This window comes from Rhinopithecus bieti, unplaced genomic scaffold (assembly GCF_001698545.2).
Source record: "Rhinopithecus bieti isolate Rb0 unplaced genomic scaffold, ASM169854v2 scaffold_62832, whole genome shotgun sequence".
Classification (NCBI taxonomy): domain Eukaryota; kingdom Metazoa; phylum Chordata; class Mammalia; order Primates; family Cercopithecidae; genus Rhinopithecus; species Rhinopithecus bieti.
This window is the reverse complement of record NW_016823854.1, coordinates 64,042-79,501: the sequence shown is the minus strand read 5'-3', so window position 1 is coordinate 79,501 and position 15,460 is coordinate 64,042. Positions and strand designations below refer to the sequence as shown.

Genomic DNA, 15,460 nt, shown 5'->3' with positions numbered 1-15,460 from the left:
GATTATTATGTTATTCTACTTCAATTGAGTTTATTTCACTTTGGAACAGTAAGACATTTACAGTCATTGTTCTTGTAGTAATATTAACACCTGATATTTGGATTTCTTAGTTTATAAAATGCTAACATGAGTATGATTGAGTATTATTTCATAATGTTTCTTAATATAATCTAATTTTCTTGTGCTTTTTTTTGTTTGAATGACCTTACTACTTAGACATTAAAGTCATTTTTAATAATGTGTTTTCTTTTTTTAATTGTAGTTCATTTGACTCCTAAAGAAGTAGCAGTGTCCAAGGAACAAGAAGAGAAATCTGATAGCCTAGTTAAATATTTCAGTGTTGTTTGGTGTAAGCCTTCAAAGAAAAAACATAAAAAATGGGAAGGTGATGCTGTTCTTATTGTAAAAGGAAAGTCATTTACACTAAAGAATTTGGAAGGCAAAGACATTGGAAGAGGTATTGTGATACTACCTAATGTTTACAATTTGGACTGAAATTAGTATGTATCTCTGGTTACCTAAATGAAATATAATTAGGTTTTATAAAGAGATGATGAGGTATTGTTTAATGGATGTTCATGCTTCAACTGTGTATAATACATAAAATAATCTCATAATGATTAGTGAGCCTGCTAATCTTATGGCTTATGCTAGCTCAGTGAAGCGTATCCTATCCTATGGCTTCATTTTCTCCAAAAATGGCCAGCCAGCTATATACAGTTATTTTGGTACTTTTCTGAGCTTAAACACTAAATTTGACTTGGTATACTTTCTCTCTCTCTCTATTTTTTTTTTTTTGAAGAATGCTAAGTGGTTAAAGTTGAAAATATGTTGATATTGAGTTGAATGATATATAATTTCAGCACTACTCAATAATGTTTTGAAAAACAGAGCAAGGAGATAATGGTTAAGCCTGACCTAGATTAACATATGGAAATTGGAGGTTTCCATTGTTTCTGTTACAAAGTGTTGCCAGCATAATTTGTAGTAATACAAGTTAGGCTACAAATTAAGAATGGCTAACACCAACTATAGTGTCTTTGCATTGTCTCAGTTCAATTTTGAGTGTGACCTGTAACTATAAAATCTGTTCTACATGTTTATTTACTTAAAAATATATAGTTTTTAATAACTATTATGTGCCAGGCAGTATGCTAGGAATACCAAAGATGATTATAATTTATAATTTAGTGGGAACAAAGCAAAGTAATTGATGATTAGGAAGCAATAATACAGTTGTTTCAGTGAGAATTTTTACTAAATGCAGTGGGAGCATAAAAGAACCATTTAATCTGCCCAGGAGGCTAGGGGTAAGCTTGATAGGAGTTACCATTTAAGGTACTATTTGAAGGATGAATAGTTTTGGAGGTTATAGGTAAGGGCCATGTGCAAGAGAGAATAGCACATGTAAAGGCACAAAAGCAGGAGGGAATTCAAACTAGTTCAGTGTTTCAGGAATGTAGTGTATGAAAGGCTGTGACAGTGTTAAGAGTTGAAACAAACTAAATTATCTACAATAGAATGTTTTATTTATTATGAAAGTATGGAACAACTGTGTATAGTGATTAGAGGAAGTAAAAGAAAAACATATAGTACACATTCTATGTTGGTTAAGGTAGATTGGGGCTAGATTTTTGGAGAATTTGTTCATGCATTGGTATTGCTCTTTAGTGAAATTCTAAAGTCAATGAGAGACAAAAAATTATCACAATTACTTTGGAATATCTTTTACCCCTAAGGTATAGTATGCATGGTTTTGTATATGTGTAGTTTATAATAAAATGATCTTTCAGTTGCAAGTAACAAAAAATGAAAATTAGGCTTAAAACAGTGGGTTTTTACCCTGACCATGCCAGTAGAATCACCTGAGTTGCTTTTAAGGGTGTAGTGGCTCACGCCTGTAATCTCAGCACTTTGGGAGGCTGAGGGGGAAGGATTGCTTGAGGCTAAAAGTTCGAGACCAGCCCGGGCAACTTAGCAAGACCTTGTCTATACAAAAAAATAAATTAACCAGGTGTGGTGGCATGCATCTGTAATTCTAACTACTTGGGAGACTGAGGTAGGAAGATTGCTTGAACCCAGGAGATTAAGGCTGCAGTGAGCCTTGATCATGCCACTGCACTCCAGCCTGGGCTGGAGAGACTCTGTCTCTTAAAAAAAAAAAAAGAAAAGAAAAGAAAAGAAGAAGAAATGCCGATGCCCAGACTCTGACCTTTCTTTGAGACTGATTTATTTGACCTGTATGGTAGGGAGAGGGACTGAACATAGGTATATTTTAGGGTTTTCAAAATGAAAATATCCAAACATAGGACTTGGTTGCTTAATTATAACATTAATAAATGTGTGAACCTGAAGTTAATTTTGCAAGTTACTATCTATAAGCAGTTTTTCTTTTAAATAACTGGGATATACAATATGTAAATTTGTTAATGTAAAGATAGAGGTGCTAAGAAAACTGAAAGCTGGAATGCCAAAATTGCTAATAGTTTGTGATAATGCATCAGGCTCAGCTGGCCATTGTTGCATAATACCTAAAAAAACAAACAAACAAAAAAACCAGTATGAGAAACAAAGTTTAAGAGTAAAAGAAAATCTTCTAGCAACTGAGATGTTTGAAAGAGTCATTTTTGGATCAAGATCATCTATGGATCTAAATGAAATGAGAGATCTTGGAATTAGAGCTACTTTAAAGGTACCTCAAAGTTAAAAGGTTATTCTTGTCTTCCATTTCCATGTAAAACTGAGATGAACAGTAATTGGATTTTATGTGAAGATAAGACTATAATCTTCATTAATTTGGATAAGTGAAGACCAGTACTGAACTGGGATGGAGTGATGGGTCTTTGACATTGAACTAAGTAATTTCTTTCTATATCAGAGCATTAAAATTAAAAAGTATTCCACCATAAATAATTTAAGACTATATATTAAATACAGATTGGCACAGATTATAAATTTTAGGCCAGTTTCAGTAGAGAAAATTTAGTAATTTTCAACTACTTGAAAAGGGTCGTCGTATTTTCTAAATTGCGACAGTCTTTTATTATTGTTTTTAGAGACTTAAAAGTTTCTGGTATACACAGCTCCTGTGCTTGGTAATGGCACAGTAACTACACATTTAATAGTTTAATGCATTTAATAGACCAGCATGGAAGTCTAAAATTCCATCTATGTGATTAATGAACTCATTTTAAGCAGCCTATGACTGACTTATTCATACTTATATTTCATCAGCACCTTTACATAGCAACACTAAATAAATGTTCATCAAATTAATAATTCAAACAAACTTAATATTACAAAATATTCCATGTTTTATTAAAGAGTTAGAGCATAGAATATCTATGACCTCTTGCCACAACTGTATTTTAACTTTGCTATCTCATGTGGTACAGTCAGTACTAGTTGTGGTAACAGTTGCTTTTATTGCTAGTTCTCCTTCACATTTCTAGCTGTTTCTGAGTGAAAATAGAGGTGAAAATAGAGAAAAAAACCCATGGTGTTTCTGTACAAGAAAGGAGGATACATATAGCCTATCAAACTATTTTCTTGGCTTAATTTTTCCAGACAAGACATGGCAAAGCTATAGAGTATAATAATCTATATTTTCAATAGTAAAATATTCTTGCTTTCTCTAAAGCATAGCTAATTTTATAGCTGTATTATTTCTTTTGATTTTTAGTGTTTTTTTTTTTTTAACCAAAATGTTAAATTATGCTTCCATTTTGGCTAATGCATTATACAAGACTATTTACATTCAAAGTGCAGTTTTTCTGTACAGTTATGGGAAGGTGACCATGGTATCATCTTAGACTGTCAATTAATTTTTTTCTTTCTTAACTTAAAGGCATTGGTTATAAATTCAAAGAGCTTGAAAAGATTGAAGAGGGCCAAACACTGATGATTTGTGGAAAAGAAATAGAAGTCATGGGTGTAATCTCTCCAGATGACTTCAGCAGTGGCAGGTGTTTTCAGCTTGGAGGAGGAAGTACTGCTATCTCGCATTCTTCTCAGGCTGCCAGGAAATGTTTCTCTAACCCTTTCAGAAGTGTTTGTAAACCAAGTTCAAAGGAAAATAGAGAGAATGATTTCCAAAATTGCAAACCACGCCATGACCCATATACGCCAAGTAAGATTTTAAAAATAATTTGAGTTTTCTGTTTTTACTGTCAAAATGTTTTTTGTGTGTGAATTTGACGTTTAAATTTTGTTTTAAAAGTTTTAGGTGAAAGTATACGTTATTCTTGAGATATGTAATCTGACATAAGGGATAATGTTGAAGTCAAATATAGTTTGGGAATTATTTCATATGTAAATGAATAATCCCAAGAACATGGTAATAAAAATACTGTACCTGTGTTGAAGGAAACATATCTAAATTGTATGTATATACATACATGTATATGTATTACACATACATGTGTATAATTTTGAATAAAATCTGACTTTTTAGTAAGGAGAGAAATTAGTAAATATATGAATCTGGACTATGATTATACTTCTAGTTTGAGGACTGTATGCCTTGATCACAAGCATTAGTGTATAAAAATATTGAATGGTAAGATTTCATGCAAAGTCCAAATTTTGCTGGTGAAAGTTCCATTCAATCAGTTAATTTTCACACTGCTGAATCCAATTTTAAAAATCACATTTAAAAAAAGAAACCTAGCTTGTATCTGATTGTTCTTTTATTTGACTGTTCACTCAGCAGGTATTTCTTGATTGCCTTTTATGGGTTGGGCCTAAAGATAAAACTGTCATCACAGAGCTTCTTATTTGGTGCGGGGAAGGACAAGTAATCTGACCGAAAGTGTAGTGTAGTAGATGTGAAAGTTGAGAGACAGAGGTGACTTCTTTCCTAACAACAGCAAGTATATAAAGTAATGATTATTTTTCCCCATTGCAAGTATTATGGAAACATAAGTTTCGAAGTAAAGAGGACTTTTGAGATCATTTCGATTAGTCTTTTCACTTTGCATTGGAGGAAACTGGCCCAGGAAGATGAACCGACTTACCTAAATACAGATAATCAACGGCATTGTTGGGACAAAACCCCATAATTAAAAATTCCTAGTTCTATATTAGCTTATCCCAAAGACTTAGTTGAAATACAGGGAGTGGAAGCTGATGCAGCTGAATTTTCTCTTTTTGTACAAATATTTTGTCTGTCCCACCAGCTCTTTTAACAATCCCTCTCCTCTTTTTTCTCCTTTCTCTTTGTACTTTTACCATTACACAATACAGGGCTGTGGGGAACTGAAAAGAATACTGTGCTTATTCAAAGATCTGAGTTAGAATCATGGTTTTGCCACTGAACTAACTGGTTCTTTGACCTCTTGGGGGTAGTCACTGACCTTCCTAATGTTTTGCCTACTCATGTGTAAAACGTGGGTCCTAATAACCACTATAGGGATTTAGAGTGTCTAGTATATACTCTTTCCAGGAAATACTTGTTGAGTGAGTGAATGAAACATTTTATTGTGGCCTTTCTGTGTTGTGTGTATGTGATGTAAATGTATATATTATATATAAGTAAATGTAAACTTATTGTGGCATTTATGTGTTGTATGTGATGTAAATGAATTATATTTGTGTGTGTGTGTGTGTAAAAGCACTTTGGGTACATAGTAAATGGTTAATTATTCTCATATACTTATCTATCTTATGCAAAGGATAGAATTAGGTTGTAGATTTTAATGCCTGAGACATGTTGTTAATATTAAACGACCATCTTCATCATTGTGAAGATAAAGAAGGATCTTAAAATTTGAACTAGTGTTCTATTATTTTGACTGTTTAGGGTTCTCTTTCTTGAAGATGGGCCTTTTATTAGGTGATTTATAATCCTATAGTCCTTTTTGCTTGGGTAGTATGTGATTTTTTGCCTCTATCTTCTCTTTTTCCTTGTTGTCCTTTGTAAAAGATAGAAAAATAATGGGGCCATTTCTTGATTGGAAATCCACAAGGAGTACACTCTTTGCTACAGTGATATAGAGGAAAGCCAAGGACTAAATTTCCCATTTTTACTTCCTAGTCCGCTACCTAACAGGAATTGACCTTAAAGATGAAAATTCCTTTCAGTTACTCAGAACCCTAGGAAAATTCACAGAAAACTTATTCTCTGGGTATTTGTTAATGGTAAACATGACCAAACTCTTATTCCTGTGACAATATAGTTCCACACTGATGAATATTTACATAGTCGACTGGAATCTATTTCTTTTTATCTCCTCTTCTCCTCATTCTTCTTTCTTTTTTTATCTAATTCAATTTTTATAAACATGATGTAGGCATGCAAATATATCCCCAAAATAATTTTGGTGGGTTTATTATGTAATTTCAGATTTATCAATTGAGACCTGCCTTCTAGCTATATTTGATTTTTCCTTTTTGGGTGGTATTTTAGTAAATCTTTTAAATTGTGTAGCATAGTTTCGAAGAATTACATTGTTATTCTATGATGACTTCATGCTGCTTTAAAGAGGTTCATGAGGCCGGGTGCAGTGGCTCATGTCTTTAATCCCAGCACTTTGGAGGTTGAAGTGGGCAGATCACTTGAGGTTGGGAGTTCGTGACCAGCCTGGCTAACATGGTGAAACCCTGCCTCTATTAAAAACACAAAAATTAGCCGAGTTTGGTGGCGCAAACCTGTAATCCCAGCTACTCGGGAGGCTGAGGCAAGAGAATTGCTTGAACCTGGGAGGTGGAGGTTTCAGTGAGCTGAGATCATACCACTGCACTCCACCCTGGGCAACAGAGTGAGACTCTGTCTCAAACAAACAAACAAAAAAAGATTTATGAACTTGACATTCATGAATGTAGTAATTAAATTCAAGCAAATAATGTGGCTAAGTCAATGGAAAATTTATCATTTTTTGTCAGTTCCAATTAATAGGAGTAATGATCATTGTTAGTGTGTTTAGGACTGAAAAGATAGAAACCCTGTATGTTAAATTTGGGGAGCCTTTTCAGAATGAGAAGCTGTGAACATTGGCAAATGTATCTTGGCAAAATTCCAGCCTGTGCTTTCAGTTGGAAATAGTTCTCTTTGCTCTGAATACTGAACTATTTGAATGTTGTGGCTTACTGAATTCCTTACTAGACAATAGTGAATTTCAGTGCTTTTGAAGCACTTTTGGATATATGAAGTTTGGAAGGCTCTTCATAATTCTTTGCATGAAATTGTATATCAGTGAGGCATGAGATTTTCTTTTTAAATTTTGTGCCCTTGGGTAACATTACTGTGACTACATTTTGGACTTTTTTTTGGCCACAAATGGTGGCAAACAGTTCTATCTTAGGGTACTGAAAACAAGATAATGTTGGTTGCTGAAAAAGTGAAATTACAATACTTGTACTTTTACCATTTTTTAAGATTCCCTCGTTATGCCACGACCAGATAAGAATCACCAGTGTGTATTCAATAAGAACTGTTTCCCTCTTGTGGATGTAGTGATTGATCCTTACCTTGTATATCATCTTCGACCACATCAGAAAGAAGGAATCATATTCCTTTATGAATGTGTAATGGGAATGAGGTAGGAAAATAAATCACTTGTTTAATCTAATCTTAATTTTGATTTAACCTGTAACACAATAATGGTTTTCTAAGAAGATCCTGATAAAACGAGTCCTGAGGGTATACTATGAATTTCAATTGGTAGGAAAGGTGAATAGTGCTTAATGTGTGCATTTATTTCAAAAGTAGTTCTTGGTAGATGCCACGTGCCAAACATACTGCTAGGAGGTGGGCATACAGGAATCAGGACCACAGTCCTTACTTTTAAGCGACTTTTAAAGTATTTGAGTAAACAGATAAATGCAATTGGCCTTAATGTGATATAATAAAAGCTCAGTACTGTTATGGTAAAGGGTCATGAGAACAAGTGAAAGAGGCTTTTAATTCTGGTTCTGAGAATTTTTTTTTTTTTTGGAGATGGAATCTTGCTGTATTGCCCAGACTGAAGTGCAGTGGCATAATCTTGGCTCACTGCAACCTCCATCTCTCAAGTTCAAGTGATTCTTGCATCTCAGCCTCCTGAGTACTAGGATTACAGGTGTGCTTCACCATGCCTGGCTAATGTTTTTATTTTTAGTAGAGATGGGGTTTCACCATGTTGGCCAGGCTGGTCTTGAACTCCTGATCTCAAGTGATCCACCCACCTCAGCCTCCCAATGTGCTGGGATTACAGGCATGAGCCACTGCACCTGGCTTGGTTATGATAATTTTGGAAAAAGGTTTTCTTCTATCTCTACATCTGAAAATAGAAGAAAGTTTCTTCTTCCTTTTTGCATTTTCTGATTAAAGAATGGTAGTATCATCTTTTAATGATATTCTAGAGGACACAAACAGGAGAAAAAAAGAATCAAAGGCCCCTGCTAACATTTCTTCCAGTCTTTTTTGTTTGTTTTGGTTTTGTTTTGCCTTGTTTTTAAATGCCAAGCCCCTTGATTTTAAAATTTGTTGTTTAAAGGTAGCTGGAAATGAAATTCTCCCCGACTCTAAGAACTCTTTGCATGATGACAAGTTAAGGGAATACTGTCTTCCAGAAACTATTAACTAGACTCACATTTTCTCCCAAATCTGCTTTTTCTTTCGAAGGTCTTATCCCAATTGGTCTCAGAATCATCTTTGATTTCTTTTCTCTCACATTCTGAATCTAGTCAAACCTGAACTTTTAATTATTTTAACCTACTAAATATTGTTTCCTAATCTTTTCTGTCATTCCACTGCAGCATCTCTAGTAACCGATGTCATAAAAATATCATATTTTATCTAGACTATTGCAATGGCTTCTAACTTATATATTTGCTTCTGATGCTTCTCAAATGTATTCTACTTAAAGCCACCATCTTGAGTTTTCTCTGAAAAACGGTTCTGAACATGGCATTCCCTTATTTAAAATCATTCAGAGACTCTCAGAACTTAGAACAGGGTTTCCCAAACTGTGATCCCTACTCCACTGGCAGTATATGGGACCATTTTGGGGTGGCAAGTGGACAAGCCTTTTTAAAAAATTTGAATAGTAGCATATTTAGTTAATTATTAGAAAAATAGTCTGGGCACAGTGACTCACACCTGTAATCCCGGCACTTTCAGAGGCCAAGGCAGGTGGATCACTTGAGGTCAGGCGTTCAAGACTAGCCTGGCCAACAGGGTGAAATCCCTTCTCTACTAAAAATACAAAAATTAGCTAGGCGTGGTGGCGGACACCTATATCCTAGCTACTCAGGATGCTGAGGCAGGAGAATCACTTGAATCCAGGGGGCGGAGGTTGCAGTGAGCCAAGATCGCGCCACTGCACTCCAGCTTGGGTAACAGAACAAGACTCTGTCTCCAGAAAAAAAAAAAAAGAAAATAGCACATTAAACTTTTGGTTTCACAGATAAATTATACTTAGAATGAGTTTTCTTTTCAAATTTAAGTTAAAATGAGTTGATTTGAAGAAAAATAATAACATATAGTATCACAGATATGGCAACAAATCATGATAGTAGTCATGAAATCCTGGTGTTTGGGAGATGCTGATCTATAAGATACAGTCTAAACTCTCAAGGATAAGTATACTCATCTTTTGTCTTCTACCTACCATGGTAGCTTCATATTTTTCAGTTCAAGCTCCAGCTATATTCAACTGCCTCATTAATGTAGTAATTATTTACCCTTTACAATTTTGCTCAAGATACATCTTCTCCATAAAGGCTTCCTGTTTGCTCCCTTCTCTTTACCATGAAAAGATGAATCTGTATTTTCTCTTTGCTATTCAGTGTATCTCATTTGGCTGACATTTGGTCCTTTGTTGCCAAATTATTGATCTAAAACAGCTACCTAGATAGTAGCTATAATTTATGTTGGTAATATTTTTCTCTATACCTTGAAATGGAACACAAATACAAAATTACATATTGGTTCTTAATTTCTACTAAGAAGAGATACAATTAGCTAACAAACTACAGCTGACTTTTGAACAACTCAGGAATTAGGGGTGCTGACCCACTGTGTAGTCAAAAATCTGCATATAACTTTGGCAGAAACTTAACTAATAAACTACTGTTGACTGGAAGCCTTACTGATAACATAAACACTCAATTTACACATAATTTCATATACTATATGTATTATATACTGTATTTTTACAATAAAGTAAGCCAGTAAAAAGAATGCATGATGAAAACCATGAGGAAGAGAAAACGTATTTACTATTCATTAATAGGAAATGGATCATCATAAAGGTCTTCATCCTTATCATGTTGAGTAGACTGAGGAAGAGGAGGAAGAGGAAGGGTTGGTTTGGTTGTCTCAGGAGTGGCAGAGGTGGCGGAAGAGGTGGAGGAGATAGAAGGGAGGCAAGAGAGTTAGGCACACTCACTTATAACATTTATTGAAAAAAACCCATATATAAGTGGACTTTCACAGTTCAAACCCTTCTTGTTCAGTGGTCAACTGTATACTTACGTATTTTTGTAATATCCTTAATTCCCTTGGAGTTTCTTAACTTTAAAATATAAAACATACACTGCTAAGGTCTTTAGGAATATAAAGTGGCATAAAATACATGATCTTACTAATAATATCCCTAATAACATTTAATTTTAAATTATATAACTTAGGTCTGTAGGATAACAACTTTTACTAAATTATGTGTATTATATCAAGTGTTTAGTGTTTAATTTTTTTATGATGCAGGGAGCTATTTTTGTTGAGGACTTCATTTACTGACAGAATCATAAAATACAGCTCAGTATGCTGTAATGCTGTATTTTAATGCTGATTAAATATAATACAACAATATATTTTAAACTGTTTTGATATCTGAAACCAATAAAAATCAAACTCTTAGCGATGAGAAACACAGTTATAGTTAAATTATCCGTATGCAGATATAAAATTGGAATTCATTTCTAGCCTCTAAATATGTACATGTAATAGTAGCAGATGATTTAGATTCAACTCTCTAATTTCAGATTTATGTTTTAGTAATTTAGTTGACAATATGTAATGGATATAATTATCAAAGATGCAAAAGATGTCTTGTAAATCAGTTAATAAAGTACTAAAAGAGTCTTCAGTGTCATTAAAAAATACCAGTTTCTGGTTCTTGATGATTTTAAGGGCATAAAATATTTTTCTATTGTGATTAAAGGAAGTAAAATTATTTCTAACAGAATGAATGGCAGATGTGGAGCTATTCTTGCTGATGAAATGGGTTTAGGGAAAACATTGCAATGTATTTCGCTCATCTGGACCCTGCAGTGTCAGGGACCCTATGGAGGCAAGCCAGTAATAAAGAAGACACTAATTGTCACACCTGGAAGCTTGGTGAATAATTGGAAGAAAGAATTTCAAAAGTGGCTAGGAAGTGAAAGGATCAAGATATTTACTGTTGATCAGGTAAGAAACTTGAAAATTTAGCCTTAGTCATTTAAAAAAAAATCTAGTTTTTCAAATCAGTAATTCAGTTTTTACTTGTTAACTCCCTAACCCTTTTGCAAAAAAATGGAGTCTTAGCTTACATTTTGGTTTTGAGTTGTTATGAACTGAATGTTTGTGTCCCCCAGATTCATATGTTGAAACCCTAACTTTCAGTATAACAGTATTAGGAGGTGGGCTTGGGAGGTAATTAGGTTTAGATGAGCTGGTGAGGGTAGAGCCATGTGATGAGATTAGTGCCTCTGTAACAAGAGCAAGAGACACCAGAACTTCCTTTCTCTACCACGTGAGGATACAGTAAGAAAGCATTCTTCTGCAAGCCAGGAAGAGGGCTCTCACCAGAACCCAACCATGCTAGCACCCTGATCTTAGACTTTCCACCAGAACTGTGAGAAATAAGTGTCTGTTGTTTAAGCCACCCAATCTATGGTATTTTGTTTATAGCAACCTCAGTTGACTAAGACAGAAAGAGTTAACATATTCCAATTCTTAATAAGTGACTGTCAGGAATAGGCTGCTTAAATTTGATTTCATATCATTTCTTTTCCTGATTTTTAAAATACTATCTTTTTTCTTCAGGACCACAAAGTTGAAGAATTCATCAAGTCTATATTTTATTCTGTTCTTATTATCAGTTATGAAATGTTACTTCGTTCCCTGGATCAAATTAAGAATATAAAATTTGATCTTCTAATCTGCGATGAGGGGCATCGTTTGAAGAACAGTGCCATTAAGACAACTGCAGCCCTCATTAGCCTTTCTTGTGAGAAAAGAATAATTCTAACTGGTCAGTATTCAGTTTGGGGAAGATATTTTGGAATTTTTGCCTAGTGAACATACAGACTTGTACTATGATGCTTAACATTCAAATAACTGGTGGTATTGGATGGAATTTATACTGATAAACCTGTGTTAATTGACTCTTAGTAGGATTCTGAATCTTCAAATCCATGTGTAATTTTTTGTAGCCCAGACTTGGGGGTTTTTTAGGAATAAACACAATGATATCATGATAAGGAATTTAGGAGATCAGACTGGATTGCTTGTGCTTGGTTCCCGAGTCTGACATAGCTATAACAACTTGGAGCAAATTATATAGTGTCTCTGTGCCTCAGTTTTTAAAAATCTCTAAAATAGGGATGATAATACCATCTAACTTAAGTTCTCGTGAGGGTCAGAGGAGTTAATCCATGTAAAGTTCTTGGGAAACCACCTGACAAGTGGTGAGTGTTTAATATAAATATCAGTTATTTTTATATGTATGTGCTACATATGCATGGTTTATTGTTGGCCAAAGCTTCTGGACTCAACTGTCTGGAAAGGTGGGATGGATGGTAAATACAAGAATCCTCTTCTACCTTGTTATTTAAGGCCTAGACTAGCGCAATGTAGCTTTTCTCCCGTATCTCATCTTGGTTTTGTATGGCCCTTCCAATATGCCATTGTGTCAGCAGAAGAAAGAAGAGAATTGTAGTCATTACTAATATTTAAAATTCCCCTATTTTCTACTCGGGGCTTCATTTTCCCTACCATCTTCAACCCTTTTGGAAGGAATGGTCAGGATATAATTATTCTTACCGTGTCATCATCATTTTTTCCTTCATGTGTTGTTTATGCATGTCACAGCTCTCCTCTGAAGTTAAATGAGGAGAGAGAAGGAGTGTGACCAACAACTTGTGCCTCTTTCCTATACAGATAGGTGGAAATATGTTCCAGAACAACAGAGAGGAGAAAACTCCTCCTCTTCTGTTCTTACTGTGTTGGGATGGGGAAGATTATCCACCTTTAAGACATTCCTCTTCATTTGACTTCCAATTTGTATAGGAGGATTGTATTAACCATTATGAAAAGTGATTTTTAAAATGATTCTATACTTTAAAAACATGATTTTGGGAACATAACTAAATGACCTTTTTTTTTTTTTTTTTTTTTTTTTTTGACGTTTAATCACGATAATATAATAAAGACAAAAGGACTAGGGTCAAATCTCATAGTTATACCCCCAGGATTTACTAGATGCTCAACAAATGTTTGTCGATAATAGTGAAGTGAAAACCAAAGAATAGGAAAACTGGTGTTGAATATTTACAAAATGCCATTTTTAAAGGAAAAAATGAGTCAGGGAAATAGGAACCATAATCTGAATGATTTTCATATCTTGGGCTGTTTGAGAAGCTGAGTGGATTCTTTATACTTGATTTCCAATGTGCAGTTCAGATTTCTTTACTAGCCTTTGATCTTGAGATCTTTGGAGCCAGAAAAGTAATGGGGAAAAAAAAATGAGTTAGCTGAATTTAGTAACACTGAGTTAGAAGAGAAAAAGACTGTTTCTTCTTACTGCTTAAGATGGGGGTCAGTATTACTTATTTAAATAATAGTTGCAGATATAAAGTAAAGATGGTTAGCACTAGAAGGGAGGAGAAAAAGAAAGAAAAAAGAAGAGTGAGAAATAAAATTTACTGAAAAGTACTGAAGAAATAAAAGTAGTTCCCTTCCTTACTTGAAAATCAGATAATTTTCTGTAGCAAAAATATATAATTTTATTGATATTCTCAATGATAAGCAAATACTAATTTAACATTCCAAATTAAATTTAATCTGCAGTAGAAAATTGATCTAGGATTTCATTCAACAAGAATGTCTCGAAAGCGACCAGTGAGATAGTTTCATTTGAGACATTAGTATTGTCCTCTGTATCCTTTGTCAATCTTAGCTTGTTTCTGTTTTGCTGTCCATATCACTCTTACCCCCTGAGCTATGAATTTGGGTAAAAACTAGCCCTAACTAACCTTTTTAATTTAGAAATACTCATAGTTGGTTTCTATCTTCTTAGAATTGCCTGAATGAAGTCTTTGCTTTTATGCGCAGGATATTTTACCCCAAGATGATTTGTTCCTTGTTATGAAAGTACATGTTTGTATAGGAGTTATGTACAGTGACATATAATTGATAGGTGCTCCATAACTAAGAATCAAATGAAAATGATTTTGATTTTGTTTCCTTGTATTATCTAGCCCAGTGCTTTGGAGTTAATGTTTACTGGAAAATGGTTAGGATTCAGTTTGATTGATAGAGGGGCATTAGTCTTCTAGCACTGCCATAGCAAAAGACCACAGACTAAACAACAGACATTTATTTTCTCACAGTTCTGGAGACTAGAAGTCCAATATCAAGATGTCATCTGGTTTCTATTGAGGTCTCCATACTTAGCTTGCAGACAGCTGCCTTCTCCCTATGTTCTCATGCACTCTATCCTTTGTGCAAATGTATTCGTGGAGTATCTCCCTCTCTTCTTATAAGGACACCAGTCATATTGGATTAAGGCCCCACCCCTACGACCTCATTTAACCTTAATTACCTTCTTAAAGGTCTTGTCTCCAAAAACCGTCACACTGGGGGTTAGAGCTTCAACATAGGAATTTTAGGGAGACACAGTTCAGCCCACAATAAGAGCTGACTGATTATTATAAGATCTTAGATGCCTTTTCATTATATCATAGAAAAGATAAATCTGAGATTTGAAGCAAAATTCTTTTTACAGACTGAAAATTTAAAAACACACATACTGCTATGGAATGTTTAGAAACTGGAGAACAGAAATCATCCTCCAACCTCACCTCCTTAATTGTTAACACCTGACATATTTTATTATTCATACATACACACAGAGAGCATACATGCAAATTTTAAAATTCTTTACACGTACATACAAAACACATCTTTTTGCACATACATGTGTACATCAACATATCTTTCATATAAACATTTTTCTATAACGCATAATCTTGAGAACTATTCTTACAGTTTAACATTAGGTTGTTTTTAATTCTTTACTGTTATAAATAATGTGGTGATGAATATCTACAAGCATATACTCTTTCTGTATAGATTTCTGTAAGTGGGCTTATAGGATTAAAAGAAAAATATAAATGTGTATAAAAAGCTCTCAGAACTTTCTATGGAGGTTACAGGAGGATATAGGTATAGGTTATTGACAGTGTTGGGTTAGGTTGGGTGATAGATTTCTTT

At 34.2% G+C, this 15,460-nt stretch overlaps 1 protein-coding gene across 1 annotated transcript in view; it reads left to right on the top strand.

Moving 5' to 3' along the window:
* Window positions 1-15,460, top strand: part of RAD54B (RAD54 homolog B) — a 102,904-nt gene that overhangs the window by 61,603 nt on the left and 25,841 nt on the right. Inside the window, exons 4-8 of the mRNA XM_017861922.1 lie at window positions 263-457; window positions 3,848-4,129; window positions 7,376-7,538; window positions 11,167-11,392; window positions 12,011-12,218. Of these exons, the coding sequence (XP_017717411.1) occupies window positions 263-457; window positions 3,848-4,129; window positions 7,376-7,538; window positions 11,167-11,392; window positions 12,011-12,218 (1,074 nt within the window). The remainder of the gene's footprint in view (window positions 1-262; window positions 458-3,847; window positions 4,130-7,375; window positions 7,539-11,166; window positions 11,393-12,010; window positions 12,219-15,460) is intronic.